The sequence below is a fragment of the Lepus europaeus genome, chromosome X, assembly GCF_033115175.1.
Source record: "Lepus europaeus isolate LE1 chromosome X, mLepTim1.pri, whole genome shotgun sequence".
In the NCBI taxonomy this organism is placed as follows: Eukaryota; Metazoa; Chordata; class Mammalia; order Lagomorpha; family Leporidae; genus Lepus; species Lepus europaeus.
In genome coordinates, this window is record NC_084850.1 from 130974566 (window position 1) to 130995120 (window position 20555).

The window sequence follows — 20555 nt, forward strand, 5'->3', positions numbered from 1 at the left end:
ATCCTTAGCTATTTTCTCCCCTGACCTCCTCCAGAATGCTATTTATTTTAATATAGTTAGGTTTATTTGTTGCTGTTTATTTTCCTTTGGGGTTTCGCCTCACACTCTAGCTGATGTGGTACAATTGATTAAGCCACCACTTGTGACACCAGCATCCCATATAGGCACAAGTTTGAGTCTTGGCTGCTCTGCCTCTGATCAAGCTCCCTGCCAATGTGTCTGTGAAAGCAGCAGAAGATGGCCCAAGTGCTTGGGGCCACTGTCACCCACATGGGAGACTCAAATGGAGTTCCTGGCTCCTGCCTTCAGATCAGCGCAGCTCTGGCCATTGCGGCCATCTGGGGAGTGAACCAGCAGATGGAAGACCTCTCTCTCTGTCTGTCTCTGTCTCTATTAGTCTGCCTTTCAGATAACTCTTTATAAAAATTACTTATTTATGGGGATAAGATATCTGAAACATTACCTAGGCTCTAAGAGTGTAAGCTACACAAAAAATATACACAGAGAAGTGTCAATCCACCCCAATCCTGCTACATCCTTCACTTTTCCCTATTCTTTCTAATGCATTTCTATGGAACCCCTGTAGGAAACACCATCTCATTTGCTTCTGATCTATCCTTCCCACTCTGTTAATTTTGCTATTCCTGTCTTGAAAAGGCGAGTGTGTTTTAATATGATTGAGCTCTTTGGAGAGCGATCGGAGTGTAATGGGACTTCTGCATGCATGGCTTCATATGTGAGAAGCTGGGAGTGAGCTCGGCAACCACACCCAAGCTGAACTGAGCTGAGGAACACACAAAACACGCACACCTCAAACCCCTACCGGCTACCTTGTCCCCGCCTGGTGTGAGGAGCTTGTCCACGGCCAGTGTCCTCCACTTCTTCCCAGCAACTCACCAACTGCAGCTCTTCCGACAGTCATTTAGGTGAAGAGCCTATTTCTTATATTTATATATTTATTTTTTATTTTTTGACAGATGAGTTAGACAGTGAGAGAGAGAGACAGAGAGAAAGAAAGGTCTTCCTTCTGTTGGTTCACCCCCAAATGGCTGCCACGTCTGGCAGGCTGCGCCGATCTGATGCCAGGAACCAGGTACTTCCTCCTGGTCTCCCATGCGGGTGCAGGGCGCAAGCACTTGGACCATCCTTCACTGCCCTCCTGGGCCACAGCAGAGAGCTGGACTGGAAGAGGAGCAACCAGGACTAGAACCCAGCACCCATATGGGATGCCGGTGCCAGAAGTGGAGGATTAAACAAGTGAGTCACGGTGCTGGCCCCAATTTATATATTTCTTAACTACTTAACCTATGTAATATACTATTGTGTATTAGGTTTCTGTATGTGTGTGTGTATAGAACTGTGTGTGTGCATGTGTGTGTGTGTGTCTGCGTGTGATGGAAAAAGCTTTTTTGTGTTCCTATCACTATTTCCTCCATAATTCCTTTGTTTTTTTTTTTTTATCATGCAGTTTTGCACACTATGTAGACTTTCTGGAATGGATGTGTTGTGTACAGCAAAATTGATTCTTTTATGTAAATGAGTGGGCACCTCTGTATTTTCTTATATACTCTTCTAACACAAAGGGGAGCATACTATAGACACTCTTGAGCTTTGCCTTTTTCACTTGAGAGTAGGTTCTGGAAATCATTCCTTTCTAGTTCACAAAGTTCTTCTCTGGGTTTTAGGGTTGTGTAGTCCTCCATGTATGGATCTCCTGTAGTTTATTCCATCATTCTTCTATGAATAGGCAATTTGGGTATTTCCAATATCTTGTCATTGTAAACAGGGTTTGTAATGAGTAACCTTTTTGCATTACTGGGGATGTATCTTTGGTGTGAGCAGTTTTGTTAGCTATTGCCCAACTCCCCCCTAGAGATATAGAACCAAGCATCCCACCAGTAACATATGAGAGTGTTTATTTCTCCACAGTTTTCACTGACAGACATGTTGTGATATTGTTTAATATTTGCCAGTCTAATAGGTGATAAATGATATGTGACTCTGAACCATCTAATTGTGAGTTTGAACCACCTTCTTTAAGTTTAAGAAACATTTTACTATTTTCTTTTGAGTTGTTTATTCACATCTTTCCCTATTTTCTCTTCCCTGACCCTGCTCTGGCAAAAGCTCATTGTTTTGATACTCACTTAGCATTCCCAGTTTGGACAAGAAAGAAAAATTCTCCAGGAATTCTATTTGGAGGCCAATGAGTTTCAGTAACCGGACTTTTGTTTAGTGCACAAACACACCCTACCGGGACACCCCTTTCTCTCCCTCCCTTCCCATAAATAAGCGGTATTCTGCCACTTAACAAGTTCATTTGCAGCCAAAAGTTCAATCATGTGGATAGAAGTTGATCCCGGGCAGTTTTTCTTTCCTGTTGCCCTTGGGAACAACCCTTTTACTTATGAACTTTTTATATTCGGCTCCCAGCCAGGCCCAAAACACTCTGTAGGTCCATTGCCAGTCTAAAGCTGTGTTTTCTGCAAGGAATTAAAGAAAAGTCTGAGATGCCACATGCAAATGTGGTTTTGCAGAAGTTTGTTTCACTACCTCCTCTGTAGCCGAAGGTCCATAGTAGCCTAATGTTTCAAAGAAATGACATCAAATGTCTTTCCTAAAGGCTAAATAGCTGTTCCGGCTGCTTTTTTTTTTTTTTTTTTTTTTTTTGACAGGCAGAGTGGACAGTGAGAGAGAGAGACAAAGGTCTTCTTTTTGCCGTTGGTTCACCCTCCAATGGCCGCCGTGGCCGGCGCACCGCGCTGATCCGATGGCAGGAGCCAGGTGCTTCTCCTGGTCTCCCATGGGGTGCAGGGCCCAAGCACTTGGGCCATCCTCCACTGCACTCCCTGGCCACAGCAGAGAGCTGGCCTGGAAGAGGGACAACTGGGACAGGATCGGTGCCCCGACCGGGACTAGAACCCGGTGTGCCGGGAAACCGCAAGGCGGAGGATTAGCCTAGTGAGCTGCGGCGCCGGCCGAGATTCTATCTTTTTAGGGTGCATTTCTCTGAAATTTTCTTTTCTATTCTTGATGAGGAAGAACTTCAAGATGGGCTTTAATTTGAGACACGCCAAAAATTTTCAGGTAAAGAACGTTTTAAGCTAAATTGGCTGGTTCAGTTTCCTAGGAGTTTCCCTTGGAGAAGTTTTGGTATAAATCAAGTGTCAAAAAACCAAGCATCCCCTCTTCTCACTTGTAGGAGGTATGGAGTTACTTTAGAGTCATCACGGAATGTCACCAGACAGATATCCCTTGGGAACTTAAAATGTTCTGTGCACTCTTAGGAGTTCACTGTGCTCTAGGGCAGCTCAGCACACATTTTGGGGACCACAGATGCCATCCTTTTCTCCTGTGCATGCCTGTGTATACAAACACACACACATCCGCACAGGAGGACACTTCAAAAAGTTTGTGGAGAATGGAATTCAAAGATAAGTTTACTTTGGTACAAAAATTTTGAAATCCTTGTATAGTTTTTCATAATATACATTTTCATGAACTTTTTGAAGACTCCCTAATATGCATGGATTTCAAAACTTTTTTGGACCAAAATCAATTTATCTTTGAATTCCATTTTTCCAGGACTCCTTTGAAGTACCTGTATTTACACCCATAGGTATTTTTGAGATCATATAAAAATTGATGAACTGTTAAAAAATCTCTACTGATAAAGCATACATTTTCCCATATCATTAGTAATCTTTTCTAACACTAATTTTCTTAAACTATTTTATTTTTAAGAAGTTTTGAGGGGCCAGCATTGTGGCAAAGCAGATAAAGCTACCACTGCCTGCAGTGCTGGCATCCCATATGGGGGCTAGTTCATGTCCTACCTGCCCTACTTCCAATCCAGCTCCCTGCTCATGCACCTGGGAAAGCAGTGGATGATAGCTCAAGTGCTTGGGCCCCTGCACCCACATGGGGGACCTGGAAGAAGCTCCTGGCTCCTGGATTCAGCCTGACTTAGCCCTGGGCATTGTGGCTAACTGGGGAGTGAACCAGCAGATGTAGGCTCTCTCTCTCTCTCTCTTTCTCTGTCTCTCCCTCTCTCTCTGTAATTCTGACTTTCAAATAAATAAATAAATAAATGTTATAAAAGAATTTTTTATTGTATAATTCTATACAGTTTTATGCATCAGGATTCACTGAATTAGGCCCTTATTGTTGGACATGCAGGATATTTGCATTTTTCCTACTGTAAATAGTGGGTTTTTTTAAAGATTTATTTATTTATTTGAAAGGTAGAGTTACAGAGAGGCAGAGGCAGAGGCAGAAGCAGACAGAGGTCTTCCATCTACTGGTTCACTCCCCAGATGGCTGTAATGGCCAGAGCTGAGCCAATCTGAAGCCAGGAGCCAGGAGCTTCTTCCAGGTCTCCCACATGGGCGCAGGGGCCCAAGGAATTGGGCCATCCTCCACTGCTTTTGCAGGCCATGGCAGAGAGCTGCATCAGAAGTGGGGCAGCCAGGACTCAAACTGACGTGCATAAGGGGAAGTCAGCACTGCAGGTGGCAGCTTTACCCACTGTGCCTGGTAAATAGTGGTTTGATGAGCCTCCCTAGTGCATAAATCTTTGCATACACTGGTTATTGCCTTGGGGTAAATTCCTAGCTGTAGACTGCTGGGTGCAAGTGTATGAATATTTGGAGTTCTGCCCACTAGAAAGGGTGTAACAATTTGTAGCTCCTCCAGTCTTAGATGTGAGTTGACTTTATAGGCTTTTCACTTGGTCACAAGTGGTTATGAATAGGGATTCAGCTATTTGGGTATGTAGGCACTGTGCTGGGCACTAACACACAACTTCATCTTATGTATCAACATCATTTGAAGTCCTCTCAATAGCCATATAAAGATGAAGATATTGCACCCATTTTGTAGATAAAGAAAACCAAAGCTTAGAACAATACAATAACATGTTCTAAATTACACAACCAAAGTTGCAGAGCCGGGATTTAAACTTAGTTATACCTATGATCTTATCGCTGGCTTGATCAGCAAATCACCATCATCATGACTAATATTTATGGAGTGCTTATTATAAATCTAGTACTGTTTGCATATATTAACACCTTTAATCCTTGTGCCAAACCGATGAAGTGCTTTGTACTTTCATCACTGAGAGGCTGACATGATGAACTTGTCCTGGATTCAATAACTAGGGCATAGCAGAGCTGGCATTTAAATCCAGGCGGTTTGGCTTCACAGTCTATGCCATTAATGACCAAGGTGCAGTATCAGCCTGCAGGGGTGTGGAAGACTATACATGAGAATCTCACTGTGAATGCTTGTTGGAAGGGAGAAACAAAACGGCTTACCTAAGTCTCCTAGAGGAAAGAATGAGAGTTGCTGTCTAAGAAAATGTCTAAGTAGCAATTTGCTGTTTAAGATGTCAGACAGGACTTCGGCTGCAATATCTCCTTGAGCAACATATAGCCTTGTAAGCTTAATACACAGAACCGTGCTCCAGCTAGAGCTGAGAAAGAGAACTAGAATGGCAAATCTTCTCATGAATTTGGTGACCCAAACTCAACTGAACAAATGAGACAGTTACAGTTTCTCCCAAGTTACTCAGAGGTACTAACTACTATCATTTCAGATGGGCAAACTTTCCAAAGTTTACCTAAGGAGCCTAAGCCCTCTCTTGTCCATGTTTGTTGGGTAAATGAAGCACCCTCACTGCCATTCATTATTTTAAGCCTTTCCTTGTTATTTTGATATTACTAAAATCATGCAGATTATAAGAAAGGGTTATGTTTTTATGTCATTTTTAGAAAGACTCACGATTCTTCTCTCACCTCCCCCTACAATGAATCCAAACTTAATGAGCCACAAAACACGTTATAATGAATGGGAAAAGAGATTTTTTAGCATTTTTATGCAGAGAATGCCTCATTAAAAGCAAATGCTTCAGCAAGCTGATTTGCGCTTAATAAGAATTTCTGTCGAGTAGGGGCCTTTATGACAAATCACTAGCATGTGTAACTGCTTTATCTGAAGCACTGGAAAGGCACAAGAGGTGCTTGCCTCCTTTTCTTATCCCGAGGCTGCACGACAGCACTGTAAAGTATGTGACACGGCACCCAGTACGCACTTGTTGAACACTGGAGGACACGAGTGCCACCCACCCAGCTGCATGGGGGGACAATGTCCATATATCAGCCAAGATAGCTCAAGGTCCTATCGAGATATGTATAGCAAGTGGATTCTCTTAAATGAAGTCAATCTGCAGCTGGCTGTTTGGCACCATGTGACCCAGATATTTTACATATTGAAGAAGCCATAGGATGCAAGGTTTAGAGTCAAACATACTAATTTGATTTCAAATAAACACCTCGACTCATAGCCACACTGTTCTAACTGCTCTAGACTTTGATAAGAGAGCATGAGGACAGACACCCAGGCAGGCAGCATGGGTTGGTCTGCACACAAAAACCTTCCATGGTCCCGTAACCTGCGCGGTGTTCATGTGTCCTCGCTGAGGCCCTGGGAGCTACACGTGGGGGGATGTGTTGGCAGTGGGGGCTGACGGTGTTTGCAGGGCTTCGGAGCTGTTACATTAGGAGGTATGGCTAACTTCCTTTACCGAAAGGGAAGCGTGTCCTGGGGATACAGTTCACCTTCAAGCGGTCATTTTGCACATCACTTGGGTTCTCTCCCAGCTCACCCCACTGAGTCAGCCACACCGGGCCTTGGTCTGTAATGGAAGATGTGGCAAGCGGGATCTTAGCACGTCAGCCACTGCGCTGAGCTCTTTACTTGCCTGACCTCATTTACTCCTCAAGCCCTAGGAGCCAGATGCTATTCACAGATGAGAGAACTGGGGGCCAGGAAGGGAAGTGACCTCTTCCTACATCCCTCGGTTCCTGTACAGAAGCACCGTGCTTTGAAGCGACTTCCGTTTCTGATTTTAGGGCCTTTAACTATCATTCCTGAGCTGCACTAGGTACCCTGCTACAACCACCACATGAATCTGTATACCTGTTTTATTCCCCCCAAAAGAGGCGCTCCCTTCTACCATGAAGGGGACACGTTTGTTTGTTCCCAAATGCTCACGATTGGGTCTCTCAGCCAGCTCAGCCTCCCTCTCCGGGAGGTGGCAAAGTGAGTCCCAAGGCAGACTCGTGTTTCCCGAGGAGCCAGCCAGGGCTGCTGGTGGCCAGCACGCGCACTCGCACTCACCGTGAGGAAGTGGCGCTCCTTGGCCTCGCGCCTCCGCTGGCTGTGAGTTGGAGGGTAGGCGGGCAGTGGAGGCGCGGCTACGGACAGGGGCGCAGCAGCTCTCTGCTCTCGGCGGTCACTCCGGCTCCGGTGCTCTGAAGAGGACAGAAAAAGCAGTCAGACTGGAAAACACTAGGCAGTCTCAGTTTCTCCTTCCACTTTGGGAATTAGCAAAAGGCTATTTATTTGAAAAAAAAAAAAAACACTGGAATTTCATTAACACTGTTTCACTGATTTTCCAAATGGCTCCTGACCATCACTTCCTATTACATGGGCTTAGATACACCCATTTGGGGTGGGGAGGATTCATCTCACAATCTTTGAACTTTTGGGTTCAGTGTGCCTGGTTGGGAAACAATATGAGCAAAAACAAACAAAAAATGGAGGCCCACGGTGGAAGATTTGTCCCCATCAGTGCTGGGGTCATCCACTGGGTGCTGGAGCCTAGCTCACACGGGCTGGGGGAGCTGCCAGCTGCTTTTTCAACTTTGGTACCCACAAACAGGCTATGGGGTACGCCTTTATTTTTATTTTTATTTTAAAAGATTTTATTTATTTATTTCAGAGATAAAGTTACAGAGACACAGAGACAGAGAGAGACAGAGACAGAGAGACAGAAAGGTCTTCTTTCTGTTGGTTCACTCCCCAGTTGGCCGCGACGGCCAGAGCTGTGCTGATCCGAAGCCAGGAGCCAGGAGCTTCTTCCAGGTCTCCCCTGTGGGTGCAGGGGCCCAAGCACCTGGGCCACCCTCCACTGCCCTCCAGGGCCACAACAGAGAGCTGGATCGGAAGAACAGCAGCTAGGACAAGAACCAGCGCAGGCGGAAGCTTAGGCTACTACACCACTGCACTGGCCCAAGGGTGCGCATTTACATCCCCAAAATGGGTAAGCACCACCCATCAGGGGCTTTTATTCCTCATCTTCCTTGGCTCAAGAGTCTCTCACCACAGAAAAACCCTCAAAACCGCAAAAATAGTATTTGCTAAGCTGTCTCCAAAGTCACTGTGGCTCAGGACAGCTTTTTGAGATCAATGTTTTCCTTGTTAAAGGAGCTGCCTCTGGTGCCAGCCTTACTTTTCTCTTCTCACAGTGGGCAGTACATGGAAACATTTTTCCAGTCTTCAACTCATACAGAGAAGTAACATGCAGGTGTTGCTGGTTAGGAAGAGGTGGAAGGAGCGGAGTAGTTAGAAGAGGGGCATCGACTTGAGTTCCCATTCAATTGCTCCCCTCCCACACTATCTTAAATATCTCTCTTTCTTTGCCCTAGGCAGAGAAGGCAGGCTAGATTTAGGGCTCCCTAAGAACACTTTTTGCAGGTGAGGAGAGAACATTGACCTACTGGTGCCTCAAATTGCAGTAGAATTGTGATCCCTATTCCCTTAGACCAATAAAACTTAGGCCTCGGTCCAAAACTTGAAAGAAAAGGAAATATAAAACATGATTATTGATAAAGTCACTCCTTACTCTCCCTCTTTCTGTTTTATGAACATAAACTATGGCATCACTTAAAGCCATTATTGGCTCCGAACGTTAGAGAATTGCTAAGAAAAAGATCAAAAGGATAATCAGATTGAAAATAACTTGAAATCCGTGTAGACACAGGTTCCTCATATCACTCTGTTGAAAGGACCGGTTCCTTGTTTGTCTCCACCTCTACACCAGGAACTCCTCGTAGGCAGTGTCCACACTTCATTGTTCTAGTGCAATGTCTGGCCTTTAACAGGGTTTGTGGATGGGCTGCTGTGAAGCAGTTCTGGAAGGTAGCCACTATCTGGGTTCTAATCTCAGTCCCCCAGCTCCCTCCTTCCAGCCCCGACTCCAAAAGCAGCACAGAGCGGCTGCCACTGCAGTCTGACTTGCCTATGCTTCATTTCCACTCCCTCCTGGTGGAAGCCAGGCTATTCCAGCTGTCCAAATAGGGGGCCCCCAGGGAAGCTCGCTGCCGCATTGGCTGAGCCCAGCAGTTGTCTGAGAGGCTGGTATTTCTCCTGGCCACCAGATGGCAGAAGTGGATCATGCTGATGAACACACTGCTTGGCTACTGTGTTTCTTGGACAAGGTTAAAAAAAAAGTCACTTTCTAATTTTAATTCTACACTGCATGTTTTTAATTCTATGATGCCTATAATTCCTGTTTATGGCTCTCTGCAGTGCTATTAAAACTACTACACCCAAGATTTGCTATTGAGTCAACCACAAAACAAGCCAGTCTGTGCAGGGCAAGATGCAGCTCCACAGTCTTCTCCCAAGCCCCCAGGAGGCTCCATATCCTCTCTCACCCCCCTGGAGGAAGTTCAGAGAAAATTGATATTGCCACTTGCTGTTCTTCAGTTCTGCCATTAAGTCCAAACCTGACAAAGCACTGAAATGCAATCGCTTACAAGCAGCTCAGGGTTATCTGGTTGAATTTGTAAGAATCTAATCACAGAGGACTTATTAATAATGATAAAGGGATAAAAATAATTACATTTAAAGGGCTAACATTACTCAAGTTCTCTAATGTAGGGATCTGAGAAAATATTTAGTGAGAATGATCAGATTCCTGAGCAGTCACCTTGTGTCATCCATGCTCAAGCAGTTTTCTGCAGAATTTGACTCAGTTCTACATTCCTTGAGGCCCTTCTCTATGTCCAGTCATGCTGAGCACTTTGAATAGAACCAGTTCATAAGCTATCATCCTTGCCCTTGAGTTGCTCCTGGATTAATGGTGGAAGACAGGCCGGCGCTGCAGTTCACTAGGCTAATCCTCTGCCTGCGGCGCTGGCACCCTGGGTTCTAGTCCCGGTTGGGGCGCCGGATTCTGTCTCGGTTGCCCCTCTTCCAGGCCAGCTCTCTGCTGTGGCCAGGGAGTGCAGTGGAGGATGGCCCAAGTGCTTGGGCCCTGCACCCACATGGGAGACCAGGAGAAGCACCTGGCTCCTGGCTTCAGATCGGCGCAGCGCCGGCCATAGCGGCCATTTGGGGGGTGAACCAATGGAAAAAGGAAGACCTTTCTCTCTGTCTCTCTCTCTCTCATTGTCTAACTCTGCCTGTCAAAAAAAAAAAAAAAGAGCAAAAGAAAAAAATGGTGGAAGACAGGCCCATGGTGGTTAGTCATGATGCAAAGTTGTAAGTGGCATGATAGAAGGATGCCTTGGATATTATGGGAATGGTGCCCAATCCAGGCTGCAAAGGAGTGGCAAGAGTAGAACAGGAGATTTCTGGAAGGTAACTTGCATGAGAAACTTGCTAAAGAAAGACTTTTTATATTGAAGTGAATAGTAGGGCAACCTGAGATACTTCTAGATGATACCAATCATCATTCTTCATTATAAGTGTTCACAGTGTCTGCCACTAACAACCAATGGAAATGTTTAGAACCAATTGCTTTAGAGCGATTAGAAGGTTAGCTCTTTCATTATGTGGAAGAGATGAGGATACGGGAACAGGAAGAAGTCATACACATGTGGAAAAATGTAAGATGAAAACATTGATCCTATTTTTCCCATATTTGATAATGGCATCAAAATATTTTATCTGCATTATAATACTTCACAAAATAACATTCCTTAAAAGAGTGTAAGGAATTTGGAACAAAGACATTGAATTTGTAGACTCCATCTGTCTCTGTAGCAAGAATCTGCAGGCCAAAAAAGCTAGCATGCCAACTTCTGATACTCAATTTAGGGGACTCTCAGAAGATGCTAGTTTCCAGCCTCCTTGCCCTAATCAGGATGATCTCAAGGCACTGAAAAGTGATCAGTGTAAGCAAAGGCTGCATTTTTATCTTGACTGCTCTGTGTCTATCACTGGCTTTCTGAGGCCTGTGACAGAAATATAAATTCCTATTTCCATGGGACATGGTGTGTGAGGAGGTCCTAGTACTGTCCCTAAGCTGCTATGTGCAACCCTGAGCAAGTTTTCTCATCTCTCCAGGCATCCACATGTCCCCTTGTAGAATGAGGGCATGGGGCAGCTCACTGACTCTCAACAGAAGCAAAAGAGCCTTTGAGGTGGGGGCTCTGATTGTTAGAGTGGGCAGGAGCCTGCAGGGCACAGGACAGTCAATGACAAAGCATTCTAGGTCCCACACAATAGTCAAATGTCCCATCTGAATCTCTTGTAAGGGAAAAGTCTAGAACCTATTTCTGAGCCAAACCGAATTCCCTTTTCATTACAATCTGAACCATTACTCTTGAACATGGCACTTTTCGAGCTTATGTCCTCCTGCCCCTCAGGGCTCCTTTGTTTCTCTACACTACTTGTTAGTAACTGTTTCTGATGGTCTTTACTTAACCCAAAGTTACTTCTGATAAGTACAAACATCTGACTCCTTCATTTTATCTTTCAGTGTAGTCATGCCTGGGCACGTGCATATCAAAATACATATTATTATGAATAACTTTCCTTTCAGTTCCTCTTTATAATCATATGGAGACCACACTGCTATTTTTTATTATGTGTATAGTTACGTTAAATTACTCATGGATTTCATTCTAGAGTAAAAAAAAAGGGGGGGGGGAGGCTTCAAAGTACTTGCTAGAACTAGCGGAGGTCTCAGGACTGATGGAACAGAGAACCCAAACCCAGGACCAGTCACCTCTGCGCAGCGCTTGCAGGCTCTGCCGGGCATGGCGGTGCAGCTCCTCCACGCACGGCGGCCTCGTGGCTGGGAGGAAGATGTTCCTCTGCTGGTGCCATGGTGCGCGGTAGTACACACTCAGCTTACTCTCAATGTCCAGGTTGGAGACGGCTGCAAGACAAAGAGGGAGGCAGGCAGGTTATATCAGTGGCTTTCACTTAGGCATCTGGCAGACTCTGGGGCAGAGGTGGGGCAGGAATGGCGCTGGGTGGAGTGGAAATCCAGGCTGGTGCAATCACATCAATAACTAACTCAAGGCTGGAGAAAGGTTTGAAGTTGCCCAAACCAATAGGGACAACCCTTGCTCCAGAGCCCAGGGATGGGAGACCCAGGACACCAACCATGATGCCTTTGACCAACTAATTTTCTCTCCACACTCATTTCTTGCACAGTGGGTCATCAACCCTGACGAGCTCCTTGCCAGCCTGCTTCTGGGTGGGAATGGAGATCCTGCCTTCCAGGAATGTCAAGGAATTGAAAAGGTTGCCCCTTTGGGCTGCAGCACCCCCAGAATTATACACTGTACACTGAGTCTGGCTCATGGCCTGCTCTGCTTCATGTCTCTTCTGAGCCCTGGTCTCAAGATCTCATCCTGCCTGCCACAGAACGACTCCATTGCCTGCCATCTTTCAAAGCATTGCAGTTCCCCTGGTCTCACCCAGGGGTGAGTACAAGCACTAAAGAAACCAGGCCGGGGATGATGGGTTTTAAGGGAAGGAAACTGCAGACAGTGCAGCTCTTGCAACCCCTCCCCAAGAGATCAAGGAAGGAAGGTCTCCTTACCACCGAACCCAGCACTGAGCCCTCTATCGTCTACAGACACAAATTGCTCAAGATGAAACTGCCCCGGAGTTGGTAAATGCTTATGGAAGCAGGTGTCAGGAACAAGGAGGACAGGGATTCCAGGATGACTGCACAGAGCCGACCACCTGGACGGCCCAGCACCCTCAAGAGTGGTGAGAACTGGCCCAGTCTGCTTCGCCCGACTGTCCACGCCCATGTAGCCTGGGCCCACGCTACTCCTCCAAGTCTCATTTCCTCTTTCTGCTTCTTTTCCTCTTTTTCACAGTATGTGACTTGGGTGTGTGTGTGGGGGTGCTCTTCTCAAATATTTATCCTTGTGTCCCAAATAGGCTTCTGGTTTTTTTCTCTGATGCTTCTCTTTCTGAAATCAGTCCACCACTTTGTCTAAGATGCCATACATGGAACAAGACCCTTTATAGATAAAGCACAAAGTAAAATGGAAAAGAATGGAGAATGCCTTTTAGAAGGAGAATAGAAGAAAGAAAACCAGGAAAAAATGCAACTTTCTGATACTTATTCCTCAAGTACTGCCTTTTATGAAAGTTTCATTAATTAATTAATTTATTTTTTGCTTATTTGGAAGGCACAAGAATGAAAGAGAGCAAGCCAGAGAGAGATATCTTCTATCCACTGATTCACCCCCAAATTTCTGCAACAACCAGGGCTGGGCCAGGCCAAAGCCAGGAGCTAGGAACTCAACCAAGTCTCCCAGATTGGTGGCAAGGATCCGGGTACTTGACCTATCACTTGCTGCCTCCCAGGAAGCTGTATAAGAAGCAGAGGGGCTGGGGCCAGCACTGTGGTGTAGCGGGTAGAGCCTGCATTGCCAGCATCCCATATGGGCGTTGGTTCAAGTCCCAGCTGCTCTACTTCCAATCCTCCTCTCTGCTATGGCCTGGGAAAGCATAAGACGGCCCAAGTCCTTGGGCCCCTGCACCCACGTGGGAGACCTGGAAGAAACTCCTGGCTCCTGGCCTCAGATCAGCGCAGCTCCAGCCATTGTGGCTAACCAGAGAGTGAACCAGCAGATGGAAGTCATCTCTCTCTCTCTCTCTCTCTGCCTCTCCTTCTCTCTCTGTGTGCAACTCTGGATTTCAAGTAAATAAATAAATCTTTTTAAAAAAGCAGAGGGGAGACTCGATGCAGGCACTGTGATATGGGATGTGGATGTCTCAAAAGGCAGCTTAACTGCTGTGCCACAATGCCTAGTCCCCAAATACTACCCTGGGGCAGTGATTTTAGTTTTTATTTCTGTTTTCTAGTATAGTCTTCAGTAGTGATTTTTTTTTTCTAACATAGTTCATCATGAGCACAAGAGTCACCAACAGAAGCAAACAGAGTTTTAAAGATATAAAGAAACATCACATGGACGGGTCAAGGGGAAAGTGCCATCCCTCTAAAGAGTGATGTCCAACAGAACTTTCTGTGATTGTGTAATTCTATAAGCTGTGCTGTACAATATGGTAGCCGATGCCCACACTGGCTGTTAAGCACATGCAATGTGGCTAGTGCCTGAGGAACTGAATTTGTAACTTGATTAAATTTTAACTAATGAAGTTTAAATAGCCTTATGTGGTTATTGTATTGGACAATGTAACCCTAGAACAGCTATAAATAGCCTATTAGATTCTCTTACTTTTAGGCACAGAGCAGATTATATATTTTTTGACCTAGGTGTATTTTCCCTTGTGGTTAATCCCCAAGAATTCAAGCTCAAGGGTTACAGATTGCAGGATTATTTCCATGTGTTTGGAGGAATATCATTAGGGGAGGGTTCTCTGCAGCCCAAAAATAAAGGCACCAATTTTTCTTTCTCAAGTTACTCTATAACCTCAACTCTCCCCTTGGAAACTGTTTGGCAAGCCAGTCAGGGGTCACTGAGTCCTGGGGGCAAGATGGGAGGAGTAGGAGGCCTTAGGGTAGGGAGGGGGAGTCCAGGTCTGGATCAGAGCTTCCCTTCCCTCAAATGGGAAGCGACGGCAGGGTGTGTGTGGGGGAGTTCTAAAGACAGAGGATTTATTTAGCCACCCTCAGAGGAACGCTGGGTTTCAGGGACAAGGTGGACTAAAATGGCAGCCTCTCCCTGGATGTGGAGGTTAACTCTCACCCGACAGGGCACAGGTGGGGACAGCTGGGAACACAGCCCCAGCTGCCACCTTGGTTTCAGCCCCGTGGGATTTTGAGGACCCAGTCTCCTGATCCACACACATTGCAAGTTAATAAATGGGTGTTGTTTTAAAGCTGCTGAGTTTGCAATAATTTGCAATAGAAATTTGCAATAGAAATAATAGTGGAACAAAATGGAAAGCCAATAGCGTTACAACTATTTTATCTACTTCTTTAGGGTCAGTCAGTTGCCTTGTCTTATCACAGCCTTCCCTCTGATACTGCTCTCCAAGGAGGGGGCAGATAATAGCAAGGGTTACAAAGGGAAATCAGGGCTACATGGCTCATTTTCAGCCACTCACAACAGGAAGAAGATCATTTGGATATATCATTTCTTCCATTGAAGAGTATAAACTCTCACAAGGAGCTCCAACCATATGCCCAGCTCTAAACCAGGAGCATTATATTCATAAAGTAATGACACACTCACACAACTAAAAGAGTATTGTCCTCATCTCATAGATAAGAAAACAGAAGCTCAGAATAAGTGAGAAAGTCTACAGTCATATACCTGGTAAGCAGAATGGAAATCATCTGTTTGGCTTCTAAGCTGTTGCCTTTCTCAAACCAATACTGAAATAAACTAAGCCAAGGATGACTGTGGTGGGAGGGGGAAAGTGGACTTTCTGCCACACAAGGAGTATCTAGTGCTTTTCAAAACCAAAATGAGAGATTCAGAACTGCTAGTCTCTCTGAATCATCCATGGCTTTATGTATAACAGAGAATTAAATGAATCTTCCAGAAATTGCCTAGCAGGAGGCTTGGAAGGTCTGTTGTATTCCAGAAAGACATACACAACATCAAAAAACCCCACTGCTGAAAACAAATGCCATCATAGGAAATGCTCATGGGTAGTGAAACGTCTTTCTAGACTGCTCTTAGTTCACTCCCATGTTGAGTCCTGGAGATGATGGAATTGCCCAGACTTTGACTCACAGTGATGTGTTGAAATCATGGACATGGTCACTGGGTTCCTCTGAAAGGAGCTGATGGAGGCCTTGAGAGAAATGCATGGCCACCACTCTCCTGGAAAGAACTGGCCTATTTCTTTTTTTTTTTTTAAGATTTTTAAAAATTTATTTGAAAGTCAGAGTTACAGATAGAGGGGGAGAGACAGAGAAAGATCTTCCATCCTTTGGTTCACTCCCTAAATGGCTGCAACAGCTGGGTCTGGGCCAGGCTGAAGCCAGGAGCCAGGAGTTTCATCCAGGTCTCCCAGCTGGGTGTGCGGGCCCAAGCACTTGGGCCATCCGCTGCTGCTTTCCGAGGCCATTAGCAGGGGGCTGGACCAGAAGTGGAGCAGCTAGGACTCAAATTAGCGCCCGCATGGGATGCTGGCACAGGTAGCGGCTTGACCCACCATGCCACAGCACTGGCCCCAAGACCAGGCCTGTTTCTAAGAGCAGGAGGAAGTTTGGCTTTAGGCATTATTGAGAAAGGGTAAAAGTCAGAAGTGAACATAATCTTGCCCCAAGCTTCTCCAGTTCCCAGCCTCCCCCAGGCCAGCCAAGGTTGGTACTTATTTACTACTGCCATGCGTGGCCTTGCGAGCTTCTCACTCTCTTAATGCATCATTATTCCGGGGAGGAATACAAAATGCTTATTCTTGGCTGCCCTTCCTAGGAAGCCACACTACCTCAAGATCCTACCCCTGCCACCAGTTTTCTCCCTCTTCTACTCATTCTTCCTTCTCATGGGCACTTAAGAATTTAAAATGGGAAAAGAGACAGCTGAAATAATAATTTGAATGCTGCATGTAGTGAAAATTTCAGAAAAGTGTGCAAAGGGCCTCAGATATGGAATTTTTACCCCTTCAAGGTAGAGAGTTTTTAAAAATGTTCTTATGGAAAAAATGCTCTCATGGTGCCTACAGGACACACTTACCCACATACGCTTGCTACCTTTTCTTCCTGCCCTTTACACAATCACAGCTTCTTGACTGAAATACATCCCTTTAAAAGCATCCGTTCTGATGACAGCAATGAGGAGTGTGTTCACATGTTAATGCATTACTAAGCATCTACTATAGTCAGTGTCACAGCTATGTAGCCAGTTTGCTCCATGGTCTTCACTACACTGAAGGTAGCCTTTGGCAAGCACAACAGAACTCTACTTAAGATGTTTGTTGTTACTCTCCAAGCTCTCAGAGCTGCTGGGGGAGGGAATTTCACCAAGTGCCATCCATTCTCACTTGCCTTTCATTTCTCTTCACACCAGCCCCTGTCTACTCTGCTTGGCAGCCTGGAGGAGGGAGCAGGGTAGGATTCAGGAACAGCAAGGACCACCAAGGTCCTGCCCCTGTGAAGGAGCCCAGAGCCAGACCCAGGTTCCCCAAGTCTGTCCCTGCTCAGCAAAAATTCAGACTCGGTCCCCACTATGGAAAAAGCATCTCGTGTAGATCACTCAGCGTCACAATGGTTTAGGTTCCTCAAATTCTTTGAGGCATTCTTATGCCTACAGAATAGGAGAACATGTGTGTGTGTGTGTGTGTGTCTATTTATACACTGAAAGAATCTAGGATAATTTTCTCCATAGAAATAATTTTCCTGACTTCTAAAACAAAATGATGCTTCACACCAGGAAGACTGTTTAAGCATTGCTACTGTTGTTTCAATGCATGACATCTGCTGGAAGACCACTAGGACCCTGTGTTCTAGTCATAGCTCTGCCACCATGTGGCCTCGTACATGTCATTGAACCTTCTTAGCATTCAAGTTCCTTGACTTTCCAAATGAAGGGTTGGAACAATTTCATCTCTGAGGCCTGCTCTGCTCTGGTTGATACCTCAGTTGTCTACCAATCACCAAAATCCACCCAGAAAGACTCTATATGCAACCATGTCAGGATGAGCCGGTGGAGAGGTCCCGGGCCCTGGGATGGAAAGATGGGATTCATTTGAGCAGGAGTGTGGCTCTAGACAGAGCAAGTCAATGAATGCTTCCTGCCTCTGTCCCCCTCCTCCACGAAATGTGAGTCATGGAGCCTCCAAAGACTGGTTCTGAGACTCCAATGAAATGAGAAAGTCCTTGGCTCATTGCTGGTTAATCAATGTTAGTTAGTCCCCTTTCTTGGACCAGGAAGAAGACTGAGAGGCCAGAATTGCAGTGCAAGTTCACAAGACAAAAGTCTGGAGCTCGCCAAGCTTCTTTTTTCTTTACCTCTCCTATCTTCTCAGCAAATTCTCAACAAAGATGAGGTAAGTGAGGCTCACTCTTGGTAGGGGTCTTACATTCTGAGAAATGAGAAAGAGCTGCCCACAACCTCTCTGGCAGGTTCTACATCCCCAGTCTCTGATTTCTGTTGGCTTAAGCAGTAGTTAGCGTAATGACTTACAGATCCTAACTCCGAGTCGCTGTCAGAGCTGCACTGCCATACGCTCTCCTCGGAAGCACTCTGTAATTTACTTGTTTATCTTCGGGTCATTCTGCTGCCATGTTCTACACCACGCACTTCCTCCACAAAGTAAGCATGGACTCATCTGTCGCAGCTCAGCTATTGTTTTAAGAAATTCCTTCAGGCATGTAGCAGAGTCATTGGATTCCACTGCTAGAAGGGACCTCAGAAGTTATGGAGGTCTGTGTTTTTTTTCAAACTGCGGGGCATGAACCATTAATGGATTGTGAAATCTATTTAGCAGGTCAAGACTGGCATTTTTAAAAACAATGAAATAGAATAAAGCAGCATAGCAAATACCCAAGTGAGTGCATGTTGTCCGTATTGTGTTGTGAAGCTACTATTTATTATGTCTTGTGTGTGTGTGTCTGTGTGTGTGCTTGGTTGTGATGTAAAAGTGTCTTTTTCACTCTAGGTAGCAGTCAAGACACTGTGAAAACCCTTGTTAGATCAGTCCTCTTATGTGCTGAGGAGAAAATGAAGGTCAAATATTTGACTCAAGGTCACGGAGCTGAGTTTTGGTAAAGGCAAAAAACAACGCCCAAGTCTCCTACCCCAGGTTTGTGTACTTGCCTTTGCATGCTCTTCTCTCATGCTCATGATCAGCTCCACGTCTGCACCTGCTATGTCTCTCAATTGTTATTTGCTGCTTGTTAGGTTGTTCTTTGGGAACCAAAACTGTACGAAACCAGTCACTTTTATTTCAGGATTCTACAAGCAGTTCAGCCCAGGGCTCAAACGTTGGGATGAATCACCCAAAGAAGCCAAAGTCTGTCTTATGTTCTCTTACAGAGCCCAGGTGCCCTGAAGGGCACCCTTGCCAACAGCTGCTTTTAGGGTGCCAACGCTGCAAGGGACGGCCCTGCTCATTTACTAGAAACAACTATGAACCACTTTGCATTTTATAGTATATGATTCATGCCACCATGGAAAGTTGATATTGATGGAAAACCTTTGCTACAGCAGTGGAAAAACACATTCTACTTTTGCCCATTTAGTCAAAGACACAAAACAGGGTAACATGCAGATATTCCAAACATGAAGCATCTAAACTACTTTCCTTTTCTGTATTGTGTCCCTTCTGCATCTTAAGCTTTCCAGACCCAACAACTCAGAAGAGTATTGGTTCAGGGAAGAAGGGCTCAGTTTGGTTACCTTGGTGCCTTGTGTCTCTGGAGTGACTTCACCACTTGCCCTGTTCATCCTCCAAGAGTTATCACTAACAAAACTTTCTCCTGCACCTCCATCCTCAGGCGGCCCTGTGAGTTGCTGGGGCACCCTCTGTTCTTCACCTCTCCTTTGCACTCCTCAGAGACTGCCTTACCTGGCTAATTCGCTCACCACTGGCATGTGCCTTAGCTCTGCAACTGCATCTGCAACCCCCTAGGAAGATGAGCCACTTCTTATACTTTTGTACATCCCTGCTGAGTCCATGTAGCCCATGGAAATACTCAAAGGAAATATGTCTGTTGCTTTTGTTGCTTGTTAATAATTCCCTGTGGAGTTTGGCAGGGAAATGGAATTGGCACAAATCACTCAGGTGGAGATTTGCACTAACTGTAGAGTTTATTTATCCACAGAATTACAACAGAAGAAATTTAGATTCGATATAAAGAAGGACTTCTCAACCACAGGACTATACAGAGAGGGCATACTGCATTATTCAGAGGTTAGGGAGGGAGCAGAGACGGGAATATGACAGAAGAAAGATGAAAGAAAAATTAAAGGGATGGAGAAAACCTGAGTGGTGAAAGACATGATCTTAGAGAAATAGTACTATCTTAAGGTCGAAAGATATTTTAGAAGACCCTCTGAGTTGTAGGCAGCACTGCCTTAGTTGCACTACTAACTTGACTTTTAGGCAGGAAAACTGGTTACATAAAGTTGACATGTCTAGCAGCTCTAAGAGTCTGGACATTCATTCACACCCACCCACAGGCATTGAGCAACTGCTTTTGCAAAGCTCTGGGCTAGCAACCAGAACACACAGAAGTGTTTAAGATGAGGTCCCTGTTATCCAAATGCTTGTAGTCTCGTATTCATTCATTGTTTCATTGATCCTTCTTTCAAGCATTTATTAAATATCTTGTATGTATTAAGTGAAAGGGCTACAAAGATTAAAATTCTCTCTCTCTCTGTCTCTCTCTCTCTCACACACACACAGAGGCACTTAACAGAATATAAATTATTTAAAGGTTTCTCCTCCTACACCCACTTTAAAAAGTAACATTCTGTAGAAAGTTCAAAAAAGTCTAGAAGAATAAAAGAGAAGCCACTGATAATGCTGTTAATGCTGTCACTCAAGGCCACCTTTGGCTTACCAACTTGTTTCCATGCATCTGTCTC

General features: G+C 45.2%; 1 protein-coding gene across 2 annotated transcripts in view; it reads right to left on the minus strand.

The window, feature by feature from the left end:
• NHS (NHS actin remodeling regulator) overlaps positions 1 to 20555 on the minus strand; it is a 375395-nt gene that overhangs the window by 43167 nt on the left and 311673 nt on the right. For both annotated transcript variants that reach the window (XM_062183891.1, XM_062183889.1), the window contains 2 exons: positions 11804 to 11956; positions 7183 to 7316 (listed from right to left, as the gene is read on the minus strand). In XM_062183891.1, coding sequence (XP_062039875.1) covers positions 7183 to 7316; positions 11804 to 11956 — 287 coding nt within the window. The remainder of the gene's footprint in view (positions 1 to 7182; positions 7317 to 11803; positions 11957 to 20555) is intronic.